Source organism: Leucopleurus acutus (genome assembly GCF_964270905.1).
Source record: "Leucopleurus acutus genome assembly, chromosome: 7".
In the NCBI taxonomy this organism is placed as follows: Eukaryota; Metazoa; Chordata; class Mammalia; order Artiodactyla; family Delphinidae; genus Leucopleurus; species Leucopleurus acutus.
The window spans coordinates 113,362,919-113,389,118 of NC_139150.1; the positions used below are offsets into that span (position 1 = coordinate 113,362,919).

The 26,200-nt window shown below is 39.7% G+C and overlaps 1 protein-coding gene across 4 annotated transcripts in view; it reads left to right on the forward strand.

Annotated features, from left to right (window-relative positions):
• Window positions 1–3,603: 3,603 nt before the first annotated feature.
• NEK1 (NIMA related kinase 1) overlaps window positions 3,604–26,200 on the forward strand; it is a 210,494-nt gene continuing 187,897 nt past the window's right edge. For all 4 annotated transcript variants that reach the window (XM_082843558.1, XM_082843560.1, XM_082843559.1 and 1 more), the window contains exons 1-3: window positions 3,604–3,980; window positions 20,550–20,698; window positions 21,375–21,471. In XM_082843558.1, the coding sequence (XP_082699684.1) occupies window positions 20,582–20,698; window positions 21,375–21,471 (214 nt within the window). In that variant the 5' untranslated portion in view covers window positions 3,604–3,980; window positions 20,550–20,581. The remainder of the gene's footprint in view (window positions 3,981–20,549; window positions 20,699–21,374; window positions 21,472–26,200) is intronic.

A 26,200-nucleotide genomic window follows, 5' to 3' on the forward strand; every position in this document is an offset into this window, starting at 1 on the left:
CAGAATCTATCTTTCAGAAATAATACCAGTGGAGACCATCTCTATGTCTGTTGAGTGGGATCTAATGAAATAGGTTTCAGTACATTTATCTCATGGAGTATTGATTAATTGATCTCTGCAGAAATGTTCATGATTTACTCTTAAAAAAATTCAGGTGGCAAAATAGTGTATATACTATAATCTCATTTTAAAAGATTAAAACTAATATATATGAATATAAGCTCATGTATGTTTTTATGAGCTTAGAGAAAAATGTAGATTATATATGTGAAACTGTTAACAGTGGTTTCCTGGGGGAGTGAGCACAGGGTGAGCTCTGGAAACAGACTGCATACGGAACTTATGTATGCATGTTTGTGTTATTGGGTTTTTGCAAGGAACAGACTTTTGTTTGAAAGAAAAATCCAATAAAACACTTAAATAAAAAGAATCAAAGGAACCTAAACACACTCTTGTTGTAAAAAGAAAAAAATATTACCAAAGTATATAAACTAGAAAGAGAAATAATCAGGTAATCCTTTTAACTCAGGTTATGAAACTGAGTCCCCCTAAAACCAAGTTCCCTTACCGAGTTTATGATTCATCTCTCCATCCAAAATTTTATTCCTTTTCTTGTCCCCTCTGACCTCAATCCTATTCTCACTGAACACTCATCAACCAGAATCAGATGACTAAAAATTGTTGTTGTTGTTAACATCGTTAAAGTACTAAAATTGCTATTATAGATATCATTAACACATAAATGCAGGTTGTTTCTCCAGGGCAAGATGAGCTCACAGACCCCCCAGCCATGGAACACCTGGCCAGATAATCATAATCCAGAGACATCCTGACTCCTGATTTTCGATTAAGAAATGTGACAAGACAATGATTAACCCCAGCTTCTGTTTTTCCCCTTTAAAACAAACAAACAAACAAACACACACACACAACTCGTAGACCAAGGGGGAGTGGATCTGCGGATTGTCTCCCACCCCCTTGCTTGGATCTCTGCAATAAACCCTTACTTTGCTGCAAACTCCTGCTATCGCTGTGGGAGTTTGGCTTTCTACGCCTTGGGCACTGGCCCTTTGCTCTGTTACAGTTAAGAGTAAACTGCATTATTTACTCAACAGTATGTCAGGGGCATCTTTCTGTGTCAGTACAAATAGATCCCAATAACCCTTTTTAATGTTTTCAGAATACTCCATTGTTTGGATATATTGGAATGTATTCAGTCAATTCCTTATTGTTAGACATTTACATTGTTTTTAGTTTTTCTGATTATAAACAATGATGATTACCTTGTGTGTATATATATATATATATATATATATATTTGCCCTCTTGTCTTAGAAGTGAACTTGCTGTCAAGGATATGCATATAGCTGGCATGCCTTCTGCAAAGACTAGAGCAGTTTATGTTCCCACCAACAGTTTATGACAGGAGCCTAAAGAAGGATCTGACTAATCATTCTTCATGAAAGCAGCAAAGAGTTTACTTAGATTAGCAATTGGCAATGTTTTCATGTTGCTTTGCTGTACAAAGGGATGTGGGTAGAACTGGCGTTCTTGTGCATTCAGACACCAAAATTCCTACTGACTGGGGGTGGGAGGGGTCACAGAAGGTTAGCCTAGGAGTCGGGAAATGAGGGAAACAAATCTTTTGCTTGGAGATTGAAGAGAGGAGATATACCAAAGCAGACTGCCCCAGCTTGCCAGGTTGGATGACTTGCAGTGCCATCTTCTGGCAAAGAAGCCAAAAACGTTCAATTTCCACGCCAGCAATAAAGTACTTCTTATAAAGCAGGACTAAACCAGACTGGCAGGAGAACCCGAGAGGTTTTAGGCGCTGGTGTGTTTGGGAGGGCATGAGGGGGAAGGAAGCAGACTTCTTTGAAGCCAAGGTCTGAATCATTTACATCTGAGGCCTCTGGCAGAATCTGTGGTGTCTCTGCCGTGCTACACACAACACATACAAACAGGTACTACAACCTGGGGAGGAACTAAGGTGGCTAGACCACTGTCCTCCTTCAGCTTCAAGTTTGGATTCTCCAGTATCTCGGCTTTACTCTAGGGAAGGCAATTTAGCTGAAGGACTACACCACACCTGATCCTTTATTACACAAAGTCTGTCTCTATCTGCAGCCTGCAAGCCTGCAATGAAGAAAGGTACTCAGACCACTAACCCTTTCAATATACCAGCGAGTAATGCGTACACCCGTTAGATGTAAAGGTGTAGAACCATATTTTGTTTATTTGTTTTGTTTTTGTTTTAATTTTTTTCTCTTTAAACCAAGTTATACTAAAACAAAATTTCAAGACTTAAAAATACTTTCTTGCTTTAATCATCCAGAATATACTAGGAATAGGCTTGCTTTTAAAAAACATTCTGTTTATTTATTTATTTATTTATTGAGGTGCAGTCAATGTACAATATTACTTAAGTTTCAGGTGTACAACACAGTGATTCAATATTTTTACAGGTTATACTTCATTTACAGTTATTACAAAATAATGGCTATATTTCCCTGTGCTGTATATCCTTTATCATTTATTTTATACATAGTAGTTGTACCTCAATCCCATATCCCCATTGTGCTCCTCCCTCCTTCCCTCTCCCCACTGGTAACTACTAGTTTGCTTTCTCTATCTGTGAGTCTGTTTCCTTTTTGCTGTTTTTTGTTTGTTTGTTTCGTTTTTTAAAGTATTTATTAGAGGGCTTCCCTGGTGGGCAGTGGTTGAGGAGCCACTTGCCAATGCAGGGGACACAGGTTCGAGCCCTGGTCCGGGAAGATCCCACATGCTGCGGAGCAACTAAGCCCGTGTGCCACAACTACTGAGCCTATGCTGTAGAGCCCGCGAGCCACAACTACTGAGCCTGTGCTCTAGAGCCTGCAAGCCACAACTACTGAGCCTGTGTCACAAGTGCTGAGCCCTTGTGTCACAACTGCGGAGGCCCACGCACCACAACGAGAGGGGTCAACACAATGAGAAGCCCCGCGCACTGCAATGAAGAGTACCTCCTGCTCGCCACAATTTGAGAAAGCCTGCGTGCAGCAATGAAGACCCAACGCAGCCGAAAATAATAAATTTATAAAGGAAGAAAAAAAATATTTGTTGGATTATAGCTGACTTTTTGTTACATTCACTAGTTTATATTATTGTTTAGATTCCACATGTAAGTGATATCATACAGTATTTGACTTATTTTACTTGCCTTGATTTTTAAAGCAAATTCAGTTTAAAAATATGGCATCCCTAAGAAATGGCCCTCAAGTTTAAAAAAAAAAATCCCTTTTGCGGTATGTGCGGGACGAATTTATCACAGGCTTTACTCCACACCAGCTTCAGCGGGTTCTGTCAGCCGCCGGGCCTCGCTCCTGTGAGTGAGGGACGCTCTGGTCTCCCTTTCCTCCTCTCTTCTCCTCCCGCACCTAGAGAGCCCGCGCCCGCCCGCCCCCGCCCCCCGCCCCCCGCCCCCGCCCCCGCCCCCGCCCCCGCCCCCGCCTGCCCTTCCCGGCCACCCCCGCTCCGCGCCGGCTTCGGCGCGCTGACGTCACACGCCCGCGCCAGTAACGCCCCACCCTCTGCCCTGGCTCCGGGATTTGGGGCGCTGCTTGTGGAGTCCTGAGCCTGAACACGGAGCGCATCTCCGCGTTGCCGGGTAGCCAGCGCCCGCGTGGCGAGGCTGGGGGACGAACCGGCAGGGAGCACCCAGCCCCAATGCGCCCGGCCCGCGAGGCTGCCGGCAGCCGCCTCTGAGAAGTTGGGGGGCGGCGCCCGGGGAACACCCCACGCCACCGCAGCCGTTGCAGGGGGCTCGGAAACCGGTTTGTTTCGTCCGGTGGCGCAGACCCGTGTCCCGGGGCGTTGGCCGGAGTGGCGCGGGCTGCGGCCCAATGCCCTTTCTGGACCGCGGGGGGGTGTCTCGGGCTAGCTGAGCCCCGCGGGAAGGCGGCGACCCCCGGACGGTGCCCGCCCACGGCCTGGGTCCTGAGGTGAGCTGCGCTCGGGGCGGCGTGACGTGCGCGATGGTGGGGTCGCTCGGGAAACGGGAGAGCTTGCCTCGACTTCCGATGTAGAGGCTGCGGGGTCCTCCCTGAAGTGCGCGGAAAATAGCACCAGTAGCCGCACCTCGTCAAGATGGGAGTTTTCCAAGGAACCGTGTGTGTTACTCAGTACCCTTTGGACATTATTTAAAAAGCGATAGTGATCATGGAATTAAAATAAGAATAGAAGCGTTGGTATGAGTAAGAAGTCATTTACGTTGCTTATATCTTGTCTGCGATCTTTACGTATACCTTTTAACTAGAAAATGAGTAGCAGTTAACTGGCTGGCCCATAATCTTATATTTCAGTTTCCGTAGTTTGATTCAACAATTTCTTCATGGAAGGCATTGAAAGTTCTAGGACTTGTAGAGTTCATCACAACTCTTGTTTTTTAGGCAGGCCTGATTTTTGTTCTCTAATGTAAGATCCGCCCCCCAAGAAGTAGAAATTTTTGTATTGCCAGGGTAAGTTACATCAGAAATAATTATGAAGGATTAAAAGTAATATCCAGTATATGCTAATAATGGCCTTTTATTATGATGCAGCAGCATTGCAGAGATGATGGAGGGAAGCCAGATATGGAGAGAAGTAGTTCTTTGTTTCTGCTTTAGATTTGTCTGAAATTAGAGCATCTGCAGATCTGTTTTAACGTTGCCCGCTTGTTTCTGGTGAGAGGTAAGGAGCCTGTTTTGTGGGAAAACAGGTTTTTGCACGTTAAGAGTCACCACTGGGAGTTTAGTAAAGGTTATGGAACTTGGCCACAGGAGTTCTTTTGAGGTCATTTTAATAATGCATTGACGTTGTACTCCAAGTATATTTTCCTCTGTCTGACTTGAATATATCCATTTCATGAATGTAAACTCTTTATTTACATGTTGGTACTTTCACTAGGGAAGCTGTTAATTGTTGTCTGAAGAGTCTTACAGAGAGGAATAGACTTGCAGAGAAGAACAACAAATATTTTGAAAAAACTCTGTATTAGGAATCCCGCTTTTGCTTTCTCCTTTTTTGAATTATGCGAAGTAAGACAGGGCCTTTCCTCATTGAGGAGTTAAACCGAGCCTCTCCCATAATCCAAAATGGTATTCATTATTTGGGGAGAACTATATGTGTAGATCCTGGTTGCAGACAGTACCCTGAGGGCTTCCTGAAATCTGTTGACACTTCTTTACCAGTGTTTCCCTTCAGGACAACTTGCTTGTGCATCAAATAGCTGAAGCAGCTGCAGAGGCTTAATGTTCCAGATTGGTGGGAATGCAGCTTTTCATTCATATACCCTGACATTTTTCTCATTAGGTGCACAAAATTTTATTATGTCAAACATTTATTTGTGGCTTAAAGGTGTTCTTAGTAAAAAGTGAGGAAAGATGTCTAACTTGACTAGAGGCTAAGATATTTTTTCTGGAGCATAGTTGACATACTTGAAAAGAGTGATGCCGTATAGAGAAATTTGATGGACATTTACGTATTTTATCGTCTGAAATTTGTGTTGGTGTAAAGCAAAGAAAATGGATTTAATTTTTTTCCATATGGCTACCTAGTTGTCTAAAAACTATTTATTTCAAAATCCATCTTTTCCTTACTGATTTAAAATGTCACGATGGTCATCTACCAAATTAAAAAAATTTCTTTTGTGTATTTCTGGACTTTCTATGATTTACCTGTCTAGTTCGTAATTATTACTGCTTTATAATGTGTCTTGATAGCAAGTAGAACAACTCTTCCTTCATTGCTTTTTTTTTTTTTTCAGTATCTCTGGCTATTCTTTCTTCTTTTTTTCACATTAACTTTAAAAATCAGCTCGTCTGATCACCCTCACCCCCAGAGTTTGTGTTTTTACTAGGGAAGCATTAAATTTAGAGATTAAGAATTAAAATCTTTCGAAAGTGAAACTTCCTTTCCTTTTCTTCCTTCCTTCCTTCTGGGCATGTCTTTTTGTTTTTTCTTCATTTTTTCTCTCTGTTCTTTTGTTGAATATATTCTGCTGGTTTATTTTCCAGATTACTAATCCTGCTGGATGCTGCCTGCTGTAAAACCCATGCAATGAGTTCTTAATTCCAGATATTTTATATTTTAGTTCTAGAAGTTCATTGAGTTTTTAAAAATAAATTTCAGTTCTTTGTTGAAGTTCTCCATCTTTTAAAAAATCACTTTTCTCCATCGTTTCCTCTTATTTTCTTGAACTTATTAATCAAGGTTATTTGAAGTCCCCTGCTGATAGCTCCGTATTTGAGTCGTTCGTGAGTCTGTTTCTGTCGTTAGGACTAGTCTGATTTAGTCTTGCCCTGTATCTGCACAATTTAGGAGTGGGCTGACTGACAGGAGAGGAATTTACGTGCATATTTTTGGCCTCCTGTTCCTTCTCCTCCTCCCCAGAATTTTGGCAGCCCTAAACTCTGACCTCTCTGTCCTCAGCCCATAAGACTGCTGCTTTCTACTCAAGCTCCATTCTGCTGTGCCACAGTTTGGAAAATGTCTTCAGGGAAAAGACTGGGGTAATGTGGGACTCACTAGGATATTCCCACCTCTCAGTGAATTTCTTTCTGTTCTTTTATATATTTTACTCAGGGTTCGTGATTGTTTTTGGAGGCAGGCTGGTCTGGTACAAGCGCACCATCATGGTCCAGAACAGTCTCACCGTTCATTATGTCAGCTTTCATTCAGTCTCCCAGACGGTATTTCCATTCTCAGCTGTGATGGGTGTTCCTAATCTGGAGACATCTCTCGCCTGCTGCCAAGATGGGAGGGGTGGTCGCCTGACTGGGAGAGGGGATGGAGGAGCTGTGTGTCCGACAGCTTCTTACAAAGTCTCCGCCAGTTATTGAGCTAGTCTGTAGTGGAAGTGACTTCCTCCCCACTCGTGGCTGAGGACACAGCTTTCTCTAGTTTCCTGAGTCAGTTGCTGCTTGCTCTTGTGTTTGTCAGCTTCCAGAATTTTATTGCCATTGCTGTCTCTCCTCTTCTGCCTTTCTGATCCTTTCAAGCTGTGTTAGCTGGGTTTAGGGAAGAAGCAGAGGTAAATATGTACGTCCAGTCTGGTATCTTAAATTGTAAGTTGCAGTTTATTTTTTGACTTTTTAAAGATTTAGGCTAAAGATTTGGGGCATCTTTAGATTTTTCTGAACGAAAGGCTTTGGCCATCTCTCTGCCATTCCTACTCTCTGTGGCTAATAGTGCAATTTTAAATTGTTGAAGTTTTCTACTTTCTGACCTACTTTAAAATTTTTTTCTCCTTGAGTCACAGACTTAGAATTCGTAGGGCCCTTAAGATAGTATTATATTTAAATCTTTAGTGTTTTTAGATGAAGAAACTAAGACCAGGGAAGTCGGGTGGTTTGCTTTTGGTCACGTAACTTTTCTCTTCTGAATCCATTGCTTTGTTTGTTATATCACAAGACTCTTGGAAATCTTAAATATCAAAAAAATCTCTAATTTTATACTTTGAATATCTTCAGTATCACATATGTATTACAGGGATTAAATTGATGTAATTGTTAGAGACCTTAAGATACTGTCAAGTTGGTATGCCATTTCCCTCTTACTTTGGAAGCTGAAGCATAGAAAGGACAAATATTTATTTATAATTTGGGTTAATTACAGTAATGAAATTAGAACAGGATCCGTGTGCTTCTTCAGTTACATGTTACGACTATTTTGGATGTGTAAGCCTGTAGTACATTTTGTTGTTACCTTTTATTTCCTTTGGTTTAAAAATCTTCTAGAGTTGTTATTCAGCTGAGAAGTCTCCTGACTAGGAAGTAAGTACCCCAGTTACATATGCTTTAAGACGCTGAAATTACCTATCTTGCCGTGTTTTCCCCTTCACTTCGTCTGGCGTCCGATACTAGTCAAGTGTAGACTCTGCAGAATAGGAGGGGTTGTTGGTTGCTCTGAAACTCACCTACCATGCCTTTCATTGTCCAGAAAGCTGTCTGCACTGGACGTTATTTGGTGGCAGTGAGAGCCGTCTTTTTTTTTCATTTCCGGGGCAGTAGATCTCCTCCACCTTCCTGAGGTGCCGGAACACACTGTAGTCCTGTGGTGGGCAGCGGACTGCAGTGCTAGGACCCTCGGAGCCTCCATCTTGTTAGTGCGGTCCCTCGAAAGGAATTGGCAACTCCATTTTGGGGGAGGGCCAAATGGACTAATTGTGGTTTTTTTCTTGGCAAAAGTCACAGAGTAATGATGGTTGTGAAGTAGTCTCATTGTACGCTTACTATTTAATGTAATTTTTTTTTTTTTTTGGTGCTACGCGGGCCTCTCACTGCTGCGGCCTCTCCCATTGCGGAGCACAGGCTCCGGACGCGCAGGCTCAGCGGCCATGGCTCACGGGCCCAGCCGCTCCGCGGCATGTGGGATCCTCCCGGACTGGGGCACGAACTCATGTCCCGTGCATCGGCAGGCGGACTCCCAACCACTGCGCCACCAGGGAAGCCTTATTTAATGTAATTTGATTTATGAAATTTAGTTTTCTAAGATGAGTTTATATTTTTTCTAAACAGCATAGTAATGTGATATCATGTCCTGGAGAAATCATTAAATTCTGGCTGGTGCTCAGAGAGCTATTATATTATGCCGGTTGACCAAACTTGGGCTTGAAAATATGTTTGGAGTGACTTTTCTTCTTTAACTCACTAGCGATGCTGTAGTGCTGTCATAATAGTTAATTTCTTGTTTCTCTTACAGCTGCTAAAAAACATGTCATTTCTTACAGAAAGTTTGAAGTAGAAAAGTTTCCTGAGGTAGAAGGCGGCTCTTTCCCACAAATTTCTATTAAGCATGATTATTCCATTGATTTACCACAGGCAAAGTTGTGGCCTTTGAGTCTTAGAAGCCCAGGATACGAATTTTGTCATTTAAGGAGACTGGATCAATATATTAGAGGCAAAATAAAATTAAATTTATTATTAATGGGTGAAATGAGAACATGAATTTGTTCACTTACAATGAGAGATATGGTAAACTGTCATAGAAATGGTAATATAGTCTTCATGACAAGCTCATTTTCTCCTAGAAGGGAATCATACACAGAAAGCCTGCTTGCTATGGAATGGAAATAGAAAAGAGCAAGTTATGTGAATCACTGTTTTTCAAATTATTTATTTATACTTTATTTTTTATTGAAGTATAGTTGACTTACAATATTATATTAGTTTCAGGTGTGCAATATAAAGATTCAGTTTTTTTATACATTACAAAGTGGTCACCATAAGTCTAGTTACAATCTGTCACCATATAAAGTTATTACAGTGCTATTGACTGTATTCTCTATGTTGTACATTACATCTTCATGACTTATTTGTTTTGTAACTGGAAGTTTGTACCTCTTAGTCTCCCTAACCTATTTCACTCATCCCCCACCCCCACCCCTCTAGCAACCACCAGTTTGTTCCCTGTATCTATGAATCTGTTTCTCTGTTGTTACATTTCTTCATTTGTTTTCTTTTATATATTTCATGTATAGGTGAAATCATACAGTATTTGTCCTTCTCTATCTGACTTTCTTCACTTAACGTAATGTCCATGTTATTGCAAATAGCAGATTTCATTCTCTCTTTTTTTTTTCTTTTTTTCGGCTATGCCACGCGACTTTCAAAATCTTCCGCAACCAGAGATTGAACCCGGGCCCCGGCAGTGAAAGCGTTAAGCCCTAACCACTGGACCACCAAGGAATCACCTCATTCTTTTTTATGACTGAGTAATGGTCCATTGTATATATATATACCAAGTCTTCTTTATCCATTCATCTGTTGATGGACAATTCGGGTGCTTCTTTGTCTTGGCTGTTTTAAATAATGCTGCATTGGGGAGCACATATCTTCTTGAATTAGTGTTTTTGGTTTCTTCAGACAAATGCCTGGAAGTGGCATTGCTGAATTATGTGGTAGTTCTATTTTTAATTATTTGAGGAACCTTCATACCGTTTTCCAGAGTATCTGCAGCAACTTACATTTCCACTGAGAGTGCACAAAGATTCCCTTTTCACTACATCCTCTCCAACACCTTTTTTTGGTTGTCTTTTTGATAATAGCCATCCTGACAGGAGTGATGTGATATCTCACTGTGGTTTTGATTTGCATTTCCCTGATGATTAGTGAAGTTGGGTATCTTTTCACGTGTGTGTTGGCCATCTGTAGGTCTTCTTTGGAAAAATGTCTATTAAGAGTCAACCCACTTTTTAATGGTTTTTTTTTTTTTTGATGTTGAGTTGTATGAGTTCTCTGTATATTTTGGATATTAACTGCTTATAAAGTATAATGTTTGCAAATATCTTCTCCCATTCAGTAGACTGCCTTATTGTTTTGTGGATAGTTTCCTTTGCTGTGCAAGTTTTTCAGTTTGATGTAGTTCCAAATGTTTATTTTTGCTTCCATTTTCCTTGCCTGAGGAGAGGTATCTAAAAAAATAGTGCTAAGATTTCAAAGAGTATATTGCATATGTTTTCTTCTAGGAGTTTTATGGTTTGAGGTCTTACATTTAAGTCTTTAATTCATTTTGAGTTTATTTTTGTATATGGTATGAGAAAGTAGTCCAGTTTGATTCTTTTGCATGTGGCTGTCGAGTTTTCCCAACAACCTTTATTGAAGAGGCTGACTTTTCCCTGTTGTATATTCTTGCCTCCTTTGTCTTAGATTAATTTGCCCATATTAGTATGGATGTATTTCTGGGCTCTCTATTCTCTTCAGTTGATCTGTGTGTCCGTTTTTGTGCCAGTACCGTACTGTTTTGATTACTGTGGCTTTGTAGTATAGTTTGAAATCAGGGAGTGTGATACCTCCAACTTTGTTCTTCTTTTTCAAGATTGTTTTGGCTATTTTGGGCCTTTTATATTTCCATACAAATTTTAGAATTATTTGTTCTAGTTCTTTGAAAAATGCCATTGGTATTTTGATAGGGATTGTATTGAATCTGTAGATTCCCTTGGGGAGGATGGTCATTTTTACAATATTGAGTCTTCCAATCCATGTGCACAGTATATTTTTCCATTTGTTTGTGTCATCTTCAGTTTCTTTCATCATTGTCATAGTTTTCTAAATACAGGTCTTTTATTGATACCTCCTTAGTCATATTTATTCCTAGGTATTTTATTCTTTTTGCCACAGTTGTAAATGAGATTTTTTTCTTAATTTCTCTGATAGTTCATTGCTAGTGTGTAGAAATGCAACAGATTTCCGTATATTAATTTTGTATCCTGCACCTTTACGCAGTTCATTTATTAGTTTTAATAGCTTTTTGGTGGTATCTGTAGGATTTTCTATATATCAGGTATTTCTAGTATCATGTCATATGCAAACAGTGATAGTTTTACTTCTTCCTTTCCAACTTGGATTCCTTTTATTTCTTCTTGTATGATTGCTTTGGCTAGCAAAGCTACCAGTTGCTTTGATTTGACTTCCAATACTATGTCGAATAAAAATGGCAATATTTGGCATCCTTGTCTTGTTCCTGATCATAAAGAAAATCCTTTCAGCTTCTCACCGTTGAGTATGCTGTTGGCTGTAGATTCATATATGACTTTTATTATGTTGAGGTATGTTCCCTCTGTACCTATTTTGCTGAGAGTTTTTATAGATGGATGTTGAATCCTGTCAAAAGCTTTTTCTTCATCTACTGCGATGATCCTATGGTTTTTATTCTTCAGGTTTTTTTTATATAGTGTATCACATTGGTTGATTGGCAGATATCTCACCAGCCTTGCATCCCTGAGTTAAATCCCACCTGATCATGGTATATGATTCTTTTAATGTATTGTTGAATTTGGTTTGCTTATATTTTGTTGAGGAGTTTTGCATCTGTGTTCATCAGTGATATTGACTCTTAAAGTGATATTTTCCTTTTTTTGTGGTATCTTTGTCCGGTTTTGGTATCAGGTGATGTTGGCTTTGTAGAATGAGTTCATAAGTGTTCCTTCCTCTTCAGTTTTCTTTGACTAGCTTGAGAAGGATAGGTGTTAACTCTTCCTTAAGTGTTTTGTAGAATTCACCTTTGAAGTTGCCTGGTTGTGGACTTCTGTTTGTTGGGAGTTTTTTGATTAGTGATTCAATTTAATTATTGGTGAGCAGTCTTTTCATACTTTTTTTCCTTCCTGTTTCAGTCTTGGGAGGTTGTATGTTTCTAAAAATTTATCCATTTCTTTTAGATTGTCTATTTTATTGGTATAAAATTATGTATAGTAATCACTTATGATCTTTTGTATTTCTGTGGTATCATTGTAACTTCTCTTTCATTTCAGATTTTATCTATTCTTCTCTCTATTCATAAGTCTGGCTAGAGGTTTAGCAATTTTCTTTATTTTTTCAAAAATCCAACTCTTAGTTTCATTTATCTTTTCTATTTTTTTTAGTCTCTATTTCATTTATTTCTGCTGTGAACTCTGTTTTTTCCTTTTACTAACTTTGGGTTTTGTTCTTTTTGTAGTTCCTTTTGGTGTAAGGTTAGATGGTTTATTTGAGATTTCTTGTTTCCTGAGATAGTCTTGTATTGCTATAAACTTCCTTCTTAGAACTGCTTTTGCTGTGTCTCATGGATTTTGGATCATTGTGTTTTTGTTTTTATTTGCCTCCAGGTATTTTTTGATTTCATGTTCAATTTCTTTAGTGATGTATTTGTTGTTTAGTAACATATCTGCATTTTTTATTTTTTGCAGTTTTTTTCTTGTAATTGATTTCTAATCTCTGTTGTGATCAGAAAAGATGCTTGATATGATTTCACTCTTCTTAAATTTATTGAGACTTGTTTTGTGACCTAGCATATGATGTATCTTGGAGAATGTTCCATGTGTGCTTGAAGAATGTGTGTTCTGCTTTTGGATAGAACGTTCTATATATATCTCTTAAGTCCATGTGATCTAATGTGTCATTTAAGGTCATTGTTTCCTTATTGATTTTCTGTCTGGGTAATCTGTCCATTGATGTAAGTGGGGTGTTAAATTTGCCTACTGTTATTGTGTTTCTATCAGTTTCTTCCTTTATGTTTGTTAATATTTGCTTTAGGTATTTAGGTGCTCCTGTGTTGGGTGCATATATATTGACAATTGTTATATCTTCTTGTTAGATTGATCCCTTTATCGTTGTCTATTGTTATTCTTTGTCTCTTGTTACAGTCTTTGTTTTAGAGTCTGTTGTCTGCTGTAACTATTGCTACCCCAGCTTTCTTTCCGTTTCCCTTTGCATAGAATACCTTTTTTCACCCTTTCACTTTCAGTCTGTGTGTGTCTTAGCTCTGAAGTGAGTCTCTTGTAAGGCAGCATACATGCTGTGTCTTTTGATTGGAGCATTTAGTCCGTTTACATTTACAATAATTATTGATAGGTGTGTACTTATTGCTCTTTTGGTAATTGTTTTCTCGTTCTTTTTTAAGTTTTTTTTTTTTCATTTGCTCTCTCCCCTTGTGATTTGATGGCTATCTCTTTTTGTTTTTTTTTTGGCTGCGCAGTGTGCCTTGTGCAATCTTACTTCCCTGACCAGGGATTGAACCTGGGCCCAGAACCTGGGCCCATGGCAGTGAAGGTGCCGAGTCCTGACCACTGGACTGCCAGGGAATTCCCTTGATGGCTATCTTTAGTGTTATGTTTGGATGCCTTTCTCTTTTTTGTATATCTATCTATTATATGTTTGGTTTGTGGTTACCATGAAGTTCATATATAACAACCCCCTTCCCTCCCTAACCCTCTCTCCCCACTGTTTCTCTCTCTCTCTCTCTCCCTCTCCCTCTCCCTCTCCCTCTCCCTCTCCCTCCCTCCTTCCCTCTTGTCTCTCTCTCTCTCTCTCTATATATATATATATATACACACACATATATACGTGTGTGTGTATGTACTATGATTATTTTAAGTTGATGATCTCTTAAATCTTAATGCATTCTACCAATTTTGTGTTTTTTCTCCCTACCCCCCCAATTGAATGTTTTTGTCTTCATTTTTTTTGCATCTTTTTGTTTATGTATCCCTTAACTACTTATTGTGGATATAGATGATTTTACAACTTTTCTTTTTTAACTTTCCTGCTAGCTTTATAAGTGGTTTATCTACTACATTTACAGTATGTTTGCCTTTACCAATAAGATTTTTCCTTTTGTAATTTTCATATTTCTAGGTATGGTCTTTTCTTTTCCACTTAGAGAAGTCTTTGTACATTTCTTGTAAAGCCAGTTTAGTGGTGCTGAACTCTTTTCACTTTCACTTTTCTGTAAAACTTTTTATCTCTCCTTCAGATCTGAATGATAGCCTTGCCAGGTAGAGTATTTTGGGTTATAGGCTTCTCCCTTTCATCATTTTGAATGTATTATGCTACTCCCTTCTGGCCTGCAAAGATCAGCTGATGATCTTTTGGAAGTTCTGTTGTACATAACTAGTTGCCTTTCTTTTTCTTTTTTTTTTTTAAGATTTTTTTAATATGGACCATTTTTTAAAGTCTTTATTGAATTTGTTACAACATTGCTTCTGTTGTATGTTTTGGTTTATTTGGCTGCAAGGCATGTGGGATCTTAACTCCCTGACCAGGGATCGAACCTGCACCCTCTGCATTGGAAGACGAAGTCTTAACCACTGGACAACCAGGGAAGTCCCATAACTAGTTGCTCTTCTTTTGCTGCTTTTTTAAAAAAAAATTATTTATTTTTGGCTGTGTTGGGTCTTCGTTGCTGTGCACGGGTGTTTTCTAGTTGCGGCGAGTGGGGGCCACTCTTCTTTGCAGTGCATGGACCTCTATTTGCAATGGTTTTTCCTGTCATGGAGCATGGGCTCCAGGTGCACGAGCTTCAGTAGTTGTGGCTCACGGGCTCTAGAGCACAGGCTCAGTAGTTGTGGCACACGGGCCCAGTCACTCTGCAGCATGTGGGATCCTCCCGGACCAGGGCTCGAACCCATGTCCCCTGCATTGGTGGGCAGACTGTTAACCACTGCTCCACCAGAGAAGCTTTCTTTTGCTGTTTTTAAGGTTCTGTCTTAATCTTTAATTTTTGCCATTTTCATTTTCATGTTTCTTGCTGTGGACCTCTTTGGTTTTATCTTGTTGGGGACTCTCTGTACTTCTTGGACCTGGATATGTTTTCTTTCCCAGGTTAGGGAAATGTTCAGCTGTTATTTCTTCAAATAAGTTCTCTTCCCCTTTCTCTGTCTCTTCTCCTCCTGGGACCCCTTATAATGCTAATGTTACACATTGGATGTTGTCTTAGCGGTTTCTTAAACTATCTTCATTTTTAAAAATTATTTTTTCTTTTTTCTCTTCAGCTGGGTGATTTCAACTACTCTGTCTTCCAGTTTGTTGCTCTGTTCCTCTGTATCATCTAATCTACTGTTTATTCTTTTTAGTGTATTTTTTATTTCAGTGATTGTATTCTTCATATTTGTTGGGTTTTTTCCTTATGTTTTTTAACTCCTTGTCACACTTCTAAGAGTGTTCATCCATTTTTCTCCTGAATTTATTGAGCATCTGTATGATCATGACCTTGAACTCTTTATTGGGTAGATTGCTTATCTCCATTTTGCTTAGTCCTTCTGGGGTTTTGTCTTGTTTCTTCCTATGGTATGTATTCCTCTGTCTCCTCATTTTACTGAATTAATTATCTATCTTTATTTCTATGAATTAGGTAGGTCGGTTGTGTTTCCCAATCTTGGACAAGTGGCTTTGTGTAGGAGTTGTCCTGTGGGGCCCAGTGGCACACTCCTCTTTGGTCACAAGAGCTATGTGCTCTAGGAGTGTCCCTTATGTGGGCCCTTATTTTTTGGTGGGGCTACCCTGTGGCCCAGTTGATTGTCAGGTCCTGCCTCCTGTGGTGGCTGCCACTGGTGGGTGGGGTTGGGTACTAGCGTAGCTGACTACAGGTCCCCAGGGGGTGGCCTCCAGGGCTGTTGCCATCTGGTTAGTGGTTGGGTAAGCTCCTGTTGCTAATAAGCTAGAGGGAGGACTCCAAGCTGGCTTTTGTACCATCAGTGTCTTCGTGGAAGAACAGACTTCCAAAAATGGCTGCTGCGAGCGTCTGTGTCCCCAGGGGAGTCCCAGTGGCCCTCCTGCCTCTCTAGGGTGCTCTCCAAGATTAGCAGGTGGGTTTGATATAAGCTTCTTTCAAATTATTGCTTCTCAGAGCTGTATCTCAGAATGGGTGAGATTTTGTGTGCGCCCTCTAAGAGCAGAGTCTTTTTTTTCTATGGCACTCTGCCTCTCTTGTATGCAAGCTCTGCTGGCCTTCAAAGCCAGGTATTCTGGGGGCTCATCAACCTGGTGCAGGAGCCCTGGGCTGGGGAGCCTCATATGGGGCTTGAACCCCTTGCTTCTCAGGGAGAACTTCTGCATTTGTGATTATTCTCCTATTTGTGGGTCACCTGCCCATGGCTGTGCGTCTTGTCTATACCGGATCTCCACCACTCCTACCCATCCCATTGTGGTTCCTTCTTTGTATCTTCAGTTGCAGAAAATCTTTTCTGCTGTTCTTCCGGTTGTTCTTATAGGTAGCTGCTCTTTAAATAGTTGTACTTTTGGTGTGTTTGAGCTCAGGGTCTTCTTACTCTGCCATCTTGGCCACACCCCCCTAAATTAAATATTATTTTTAGATTAACAGTGAATTCATGTATCTTCACAGTATATGTGATCTTGCCAATAAGCAGTGCTAGAGGTTGTTTTTGGGACACTTTTTCTCTCCTTCCCCTCCCTCCGTCTATCCTCCTCCCCTTCCCTTCACTTTTTTAAGCTTTCACTACCTAATCTATTGTACTCTTGCTTCTGTCTCCACCACTCTTCTGAAGTTACTCTTACTGAAGTTAACAACCTTAATCAAGTATCTTACGGTATTTGGTACAGTAAGTTTCTAAGTGTGATACCGATGGCAGAAATATAAGGAAGACGTTAATAAATTTGTTCACATCAAAATAAACTTTCGTATTTCAATAAAATTGAAGACAAATGGCATATAAGCAAAAAAAATTCATACCTGAGAAGGGCTAACATCGTCATTAAAGAAGCTCCTACAAACTAATGAAAAGAAGATGAACTTGAAGATGGTGGAGTAGAGGGATGTGGAACTCACCTCCTCCCATAAGTACATCAGAAATACATCTATGGGACTTCCCTGGTGGTGCAGAGGTTAAGAATCTGCCTGCCAATGCAGGGGCCACGGGTTTGAGCGCTGGTTCGGGAAGATCCCACATGCTGCGGAGCAACTAAGCCCATGCACCACAACTACTGAGCCTGTGTTCTAGAGCCCGTGAGCCACAACTACTGAGTCCGCTCGCCTAGAGCCCGTGCTCTGCAACAAGAGAAGCCACCGCAATGAGAGCCCATGCACCACAATGAAAAGTAGCCTCCGCTCGCCGCAGCTAGAGAAAGCCTGCACGCAGCAACAAAGACCCAACACAGCCAAAAATGAATAATACATTTTAAAAAATACATCTATATGTGAAACTATTCTCATGGAATACCTACTGAAAGCTGGCAGAAAATCTCATACAACCAAAGCTGCAGTAAAGATCCCCAAGTAATTAAATAGGACAAAGGGAAAAAGGAGACGAGGAATTGGGATGGGACCTGCCCCCTGGAAGGGAGCTGTGAAAGAGGAAGTGTTCCCTCGCTCTGGGAACCTCCTTTACCGGCTGGGAGGTTCGGTGGGACAGATAGGGAGCTTCAGAGGCTTGAGAGGACAGTGTGGAAGCCGGCCTCCTGTCCTACAGGGTAGAGAGAGTGCAGCACAGACCGTCTTGGCCATGCCGCTGCACTTTCCAGCCTGTGATGCGCCTGCTGGTGTGTGCAGCAACTGGGTGCTGCAACTCAGGCTTCAGCAGACAGACCCGGGGAGGGACTCAGGTTGGGAGCATGGAGACAGCCCGAGGAACCTGGAGTGTGGCACAGGACACAACTGGGGGTGCGCACAGCAGGAGCGTGGGCCCGCCATCGGAGCCTGTTGTCAGTGCATAAAGGGAGCGGTGTGGGCCCGCCATCGGAGCCTGTTGTCAGTGCATAAAGGGAGGGGTGTGGGCCGCCTTAGCAGCCCATTATCAGCATGCTCACAGCGGGCATGGCTCTGGCTGCCGTGGACTTTGTGCAGTTTGTGGGCATGCACACAGAGGTGGGGCTGAAATCAGAGCCAGTCACCGGTCCTCCCACAGCGGGTCCCAGGCTGTGGCTGTGGCGGGCTCTCATGGTGGTGCGTGGGTTTTGGGACAACTCATGCATGCCTGAGGGACGTCCACGGCGGCCCTGAGGTGGCCCCTGAGGGCAGCACTAGCACTAGTTCACTAACAGTGAAGTTTGTGCGTGTGCACACGGGTGGCATCACAGAGTTGCGTGTCCTGGTGGATAGCTCCTGGGGAGGAGCACACACTGGCTCCTGTCTCCCAGTGCTCCAGGCCCTCACTCCTCGTATTGCAGCTTGTAACTGGATCTGGGGGCTTCACCTGTGACAGCTGAGGAGCAGACCCTGTCCCCGACAGGGCTGTGACAACTACAGGGCAGAGAAGAGGCCCCACGCGCTATCCACTGCAGGCTCTGGTCACCACAACACCAGACACACCCCTTAGCAAGGGGACAAGGGCCAGCACACCCTGAGGAAAGACGTGGCAAGCATCCACACTTAAAACAGCCTTCACACCAAAAATATCAGACTCACACAGTCTACACAGGGACACTCCCACATAAAAACAGCCCTGTGAGACCATGATATATAACTGTTTCTCTTAAATTCTTAGAGTCAGAGAAATTTAACTAAAATGAAAAAGCAGAGGAACTACTCCCAAGTAGAAGAACAAGAGAAATCCCCTGCAGGAACAATGAAACAGACCTCTCCAGTCTACCAGACCCTGATTCAGCAAAGGAGGTAATAAAAATGCTGAAGGAGTTAAGAAAGATTATTGATAGAAATGCAGATCACTGTAACAAGCAACTAGAAACTATAAAGAGGATGCAATGTTTATAGCAGCACTGTTTATAATAGCCAAGACATGGAAGTAACCTAAATGTCCATCGACAGAGGAATGGATAAAGAAGATGTGGTACATATATACAATAGAATATTACTCAGCCATAAAAAAGAATGAAATATGCCATTTGCAGCAACATGGATGGACCTAGAGATTATCATACTAAGTAAAGTAAGACAGAGACAAATATCATAAGATATCACTTATGTGAAATCTAAAAAATGATACAAACGAACTTACTGACAAAACAGAAATAGACTCACAGACATAGAAAACAAAATTGTGGTTACCAAAGGGGAAACGGGTGGCAGGGACAAATTAAGAGTTTAGGATTAGCAGATACAAGCTACTGTATACAAAATAGATAAACAACAAGAACCTACTGTATAGCACAGGGAACTATATTCCTAATCTTGTAAACACCTACAATGGAAGAGAATCTGAAAATATGTATACATGTATCTGGAATACTTTGTTGTGCACCTGAAATTTACACAGTATTGTAATCAACTATACTTCAATTAAAAAACAATAAAGAAGACTATCCCAGTAGAAAATGGACAAAGAACCTGAATGAATAATTCAAAAGAGAAGAAATGCAACAGTTCAGAAACGTGGAAGAATTTTTCAGATTCATTGGTAAGCAACGGAGCTTACAAAAAAAAGTGAGACACTGCTTCCCCCCATCCAACATAACGAATAACAGTAAGAACAGATTGTGACACAGTGCTCACTGTGTGTAGGTCACTGTTCTCTAGACATTAATGAAATTGACTAATCCTCCCAGCAGCTCTATTAGCAGGTCCTGTTGTTGGCCACATTGTACAGATGAACAAACTGTGCCACTTAAAGATAAGTAACTTGTCCAAGGTCAAATAGCAAATAAGTGCTAAAGCCAGGATTTAAACCCAGGCTCTCTGACTCTAAGGTTTTAGTGCTCTTTGACTACTACCCTTTATTGCCTCTGAAATATTTTAATAAATAATAATCACTGTTAAAAGAGTACGTAGGAACAGGCATTTTTATTCACTGCTGGTCAGAATGCAAGCAAGCTAGTAGGCGTTTCTGTAAGACAAGCAGTGTGTTTGAAAGCTTTAACATGTGCATATTCTTTGAACTCACAGTGTGTACTATGGAAATCTTTATAATGAGTACATAAAAATGTATGTACAGAAATTTAATCTGAAGTTCTTTTATAATAGCAAACACTGTAAACAGCCTAAATGTCTAATAAGAGGATTAGGTAAATAACTTTGGGAAATAGTCTTGCTAAGCTTGTGTTCTTATTGCAGGTAGTAAAGTAATGCTGCTAATTAATTAGTTCATGTAGGAAAAGGTTTGCTTCATCTTCCATTAAGTATGTACAGTATTTGACTTTCCAAAGTATTCTTATAAGATTGAAATGTCACTGGTTTTCTCTTTTTAGCTATCTCTAGGTTGCATGACTAAAATTGAGTTAAAGTTTATTTAACCTTCAGTAAAGATTTTATATATCTTTTTTTTAAGTAAGCAAATCACTGAGGAATAGAATTTGAATTAAATATTATAACTGTTATAGATGACATGCTTTATTTCTATTAACTGTTACTCTTTTTTTTTTAATATCTAGCCTATCTGTTAAGATGCCTTAGAAAAAGAACCATGGAGAAGTATGTTAGAGTACAGAAGATTGGAGAAGGTTCATTCGGAAAAGCCATTCTTGTTAAATCTATAGAAGATGGCAGACAGTATGTTATCAAAGAAATTAACATCTCAAGCGTAAGTATATTTTTTGTTTGGTCATCCAAGGAGAAGTCTGGTTACAGGAGAGAATAAAAAAATATATGGCAATGCATGACCTAAAGTGAAAGACTGCCGTAATCGCAGAGAGAACCACTAATTTCAAAAGAGTCTGTAAATCCTTTCAGATTTTTTTCTGTGATGTGTGCTCATGTTTATGTGTTTAAAAAAGATACCTCACCTACTGTTCTGTGACTTAATCTGGTTTGAACATCTTAAAATGTTTTTGTTGTATTTGTGCCTTCAACTTATTCTTTTTAACTTCTAGCTATATTTTAGTATTTGGGCTGTGCTTCATTGGTAGCATTATTATTTTTAAAAAAATATTTATTTATTTGGTTGTGCTGGGTCTTAGTTGCGGCAGGCGGGCTCCTTAGTTGCAGCTTGCGGGCTCCTTAGTTGTGGCTTACTGGCTCCTTGCGGCTTGCGGGCTCCTTAGTTGCGGCTCGCGGACTCCTTAGTTGCGGCAGGCATGTGGCATCTAGCTCCCTGACCAGGGTTTGAACCCAGGCCCCCTGCATTGGGAGAGCAGAGTCTTATCCACTGCGCCACAAGGGAAGTCCTGGTAGCGTTATTTTTAACCACTCTCTTTTTGATGGACTATTATGTTGTTTATTTACTTAATTTACTGTTTTCTTTTTTCCTTCTATTTAAGATGTCCAGTAAAGAAAGGGAAGAATCAAGGAGAGAAGTTGCAGTGCTGGCAAACATGAAGCATCCAAACATTGTCCAGTATAGAGAATCATTTGAAGGTCAGATAAATTTTGCAAGAGCGCTCAAAAGAACTCCTAAGCCTTATGACAACTGTTGTATACTTCCCTTTTAAGGATCTTTTTGTGAATTATTCTCAGGAAGAAAAGTATATCATTTCTGCTTCAATACGCATGCATTTTAGACATAGGAGGAACAGTCATTTATACCTTTTTAAACTAAACTTCTTTTAAGTGCTACCACCACTGCCACTGAGAAAATGTTCCGATTTTAGAAAGTATCCTGCTTGAGAGTGTTCTCAGGTTCTTAAAATATTATAAAGTATTGCTGTTTTGGAAATATCTACCATCATATTTGGTAATGCTGGAACTAAGATAAGACAAAGCTTCTCTAAAGGCAGGAAACGGTGGTTTATTGACATCATTCCTATTTTCATAAATCTGTCAGTTGCAAAATAGAAAGATAATCTAGATTGAAAGTAAAAGATAGTTTAAATGACCATTTCAGGGTCGCATTACATACCAGTTTCAGCAGCTGAATTAAAGTATCCTTGTTCCCAAATAAACTTGGTATCTAGTAAAGTAGAACATACTTTTAAAAGTATATGGATCATTAACACCTTACGCCATAAAGTGCTCAGTTTATTTATTTTATGATGGCAGTGAAATGAGGCTTTATAGCTCATGTGAAAGAGTACAATGTTAACCATCTCTTCTTTCTCAGGACCTTGAATTTCCTTTATTTATCTTTCCCTTAGCATCTGTCTTTTAGTTTCTTCTTTCATCAAGATTTTACTATTTCAAGGTAAAAGGTTTGAATGTATGTCAACACATGTTCTATCAGATGTTTTGTATTTATGTTGAATGCTTCACCTAGAAACATCTGAATGATTCAAAAGGGATAGCACGTTCTTTAAATAAGGTTATATTGTTACTGGCGTTTAGTTTTAAAGGAGTAAATGCTCATGGTAAACGTATTCAGGAGTGCAGACATGCATGAACCCCAAGCTCTCTGTTCCTCCCACTCATTCTCATTCCCTAGGGGTAAGCAGTGTGAATAATTCCACATTGATTCCTTCCTGTATTTTCTGTGACCGTGTGGAACAAGCATATGTGTGTAGCCTTTGACGTTTAAAAACAAGTGGGATTGTAAATATGTATGTCTGCATCTAGTTCTTTTCACTTTGTCTCTCATGGGTATCTTTCCATGTCACTGTGTATTGATGCACCCCATTCTTTACAACTTTCTTGTAACATCTGCAGTGTTTTCCATCGGATGCACTTTATGGCTGTATCACACTTTGTTTAGCCTCTTTTCTGTTATGGATACTTAGGTTGTATTTAGTGTTTCACTGTTACAGGTAGTGTTGCACTGGACGTCCTTGTACAGGTGTCTGTGTACTGTGGCAGTGTTTTAGGAGTGGAGTCCTTAGACTAAAGGGCATGAGAGTTCCTTTTTCTCACAAGCTCTCCAACCCTGGCCTATAAGTTCATTCTCAGGTTTATAAGATGTAGTTTCGTCTGGTGATTCTATACATTTGGTGTAGAATTTGGTCCCTGTTTCTGCCTCACCTGAGCCATCTTCTCATTTTAATCATGTAGCTCTTTGGACCTCTTAGTTTCTCATAGAGCTTTTGGGAGCTCTGAAACACAAATATTTAATTTTTCTCTAAAATGATTAAAAATAACTTACATATGTGAACATTTTAAATCTCTCAATTTTAAAAAATAAGCAAGTTGGTTAAAAAAGTGAAAATTTTGATGTTATTTTGAATGTCTGCCATGAAAGGTGAGGAAATTAGTGTCTTTACAGTTCCTCCCCACTGATTTTCATTCATCTTGACAGGGTAAAAATATTTAATAATTATCTTTTGTTCTGAAATTATATTTCTTAGAGTTGTTTGGCCTTGGTTCTATATTTAGACAGATTCAATTCTTATTGTTAGTTCTTTTATAACTTAGATACCCCTTTCCAGAGATACTTGAATTTATCTCCAACTTTTCTGGATTTCATCAATTTTATTTCATGACGAGCTTATGGATGCTGTATTCCCTCAATGCAGTTACTGTTTGCATTTCTGAGAGTGTCTAACTGATGCTTTTATACGTGAATAAGTATCTTTGATGACCCCTTTTCCCTTACAATCACATTATATCTTCTGGCATTGCATGTTTCTGTAGAAAAGTTTGAGGTCAGCATAAAGCTTCTCCTCTTGAAGGTAATTTACTTTATCTTTCCTCGATGCTCGAAGGATTCTTTCTTTAGAATTGAAATTCACCAGAATATGGCTTAGTATTAATAATTCTGATTCTGTCTCTCTTGGAACATTTTGTACCCTTTCTGCCTGCAGATTCTGGTTTTTCTTTGTTTCAGGAAAGTTTTCATTTCACTGTTTTTAAAGAATCCATATATATCTTAAGATAAGGAAAAATATTCCAAAATTTGTTTGTCATAAAGTTGTCTTAGCTTATAAAGTCTCTTGTATTACAGGATGTGTTCTCAAATTTTAAAATACATTAAATAACAAAGTGGTTTTGGGGAAGAAAACTTCACTGAGTTAGTTTTGAGTGCTTATAGAGGTCCTCAGGCAGAATCAGTTTTAAAAAGAGGCATCAAAGAAATTTAATACTGATGTCATAATTGCAGATACTATTGTAAGCCTTCTAAAGTCACTTAAAAGGCAGTATGGTTATGTTGTGACAATCATGCATATGAACTCTCTAGGATGGTTTTTTTAAAGTTCAATCTTATGTGTATGGGAATTAGGACATAGAAAAAATTCCACTGACAACATAAACAGATTTTAAAAGTGCTCTCTTTCAGTTAACTTAAAAGGAAATGAAGATCATGTGTATCGGGAAAACATAGGTGAATCAATACAAGACATTTATATTGATGATACATGTGAAAAATTTGGATAAAATTGTTTTGTAAAACTGGAGAGTGGGGAGAAAACAGTATTTTCAAGTATATGAATGTATAATTAGATTATATTAAATATTATAATTAGACATTTTTGTCTATATTCCTAACATTTTAAAATTTTTAAAAATTTGATCTTATCATTGAGAAAGTGTTGTGTCACTGTATATTGGGGTATCTGTGTTATATACAGTTTTGTTTTCTCTACTGTTATTCATATATTGCTCTCTGTTTTTAGTTGTCTCTAGCTATCACCTTCTAATTGCTTTCATTCTTTTGTTTGTATTTTCCTACAGTCTGTGTTTTTTTGACCTCATAAGCTTGTTTTACTTCTTAGTGTTGCAAAAGTAGCTTTTATATCTTTAATGGAAGCTTTTCAGTCTCACTTATGGAGCTTGTGTTGGCATTCACCTTGTTCCCCATTGGTGTTGCCAAAATCTAACTTCTCTATGTACTTGAAGAAAGCTTTTCTTTGAGGCTAAATTTGGATTGCTTTTTGCTGCAGGTAACAGAAAATCTGGCCAGTATTGGCTTAAGTGAGAAAGATATTTAATGATCTCACCTAACAGGAAGTCTGAAAGATGAGCTATCCTGTGTATAGTGTGTATATGGCAGCTTAGGCCCTGTCTGATTTCTACTCTGACATCCTTAATAGGCACGTTTTTAAGCCTAATGCTGTCTCCTTGTCCTGAGAAGAAGCTTTGCAACTCCAGGCAGCGCCTGCATCCAAAAGATGCTAGAAGAAGGGGCAAGGGCAGCACCAGTAGCTTGCTCTTGTCTGTCCTGTGACCAGACGAGCCAGTGCTTTCTCAGAAGCCACTGTTCAGATTTCCTCTTAGATCTTAGTGACCGATATGGGGTCAGTGACCCCCTCTAACTGTAGGGGAGACTGGGAATTAGGGAATCTGGGATTTTTTTCAGCTTCTCAAGTGAGAGGCGATGAAGGGAGAAAAGTGTTAGAATTATAGGGTTAACCTGCTAGCAGTGCATTCTTCTCTGAGAGGTCTCCTCTCTTAAACTCTCGGTCGTTTTCTAACATGCCTTGAGGCTTTGTCACTCGCCTTACAGTCTTTTTGCTTCAATTTCAAGCAGTTTCTAGGTGGTCATTATGTTGGGTTTTTTTGGAGGGTGTTTCTTCAGTACTGTGTGAGCCCATTGGTGATAGGGGTGGTGTCTTATATTTCTGTATCCCTGGCATCTTGTACAAAGTGCCTGGAACATAGTTAGCACTCAGATGCTTGAATGATCGAAGGAATACAGAACAGATTAGTATTTCCCTCATGCAGAAAAGACTTTTCTTTTAACCTTACATTTTAACTAGTACTTACCCCAAAATAAATGATAAATGTTTAAACAGCAAAAAATATAGCAGAGCTCAGATATTTTTCTTCAGGATTGCTTCTCCATTTCCTTTCTCAGGTCCTGTTTAACCTTCTCTGTCTCCCTGTCTCTGTGTCTGTTTCTGTCTCTCACACGCAGACACACACACCTTTTTAAAAAAACCTTGTAATGGTTTTATTTAATTTTTGCTACATGCAGATGGTACAGAATTCAAAGGTTACATAACGGTAAAAAATTTGCCTTCTGTTTCTAGTTTTGAGTCACCTGTTTTTCCCTCCTGGAGGTACCCACTGTTTTACCACTATCTTGAGTTTCCCTCCAGAAATGTTCTAAGCATTAATAATCATACGTAAATCATAGCACACGGTACTTTTTTTTTTGTCTTTTTGTTTCTCATGCTATGTAAATGGTGACATTCTATACATATTTTTCATAAGTAGTAGATTGTACGGTTTTCTGGGGTTTTTTTTTCGCACAGTGATTTCTCACGTGTATATTTGGATGATC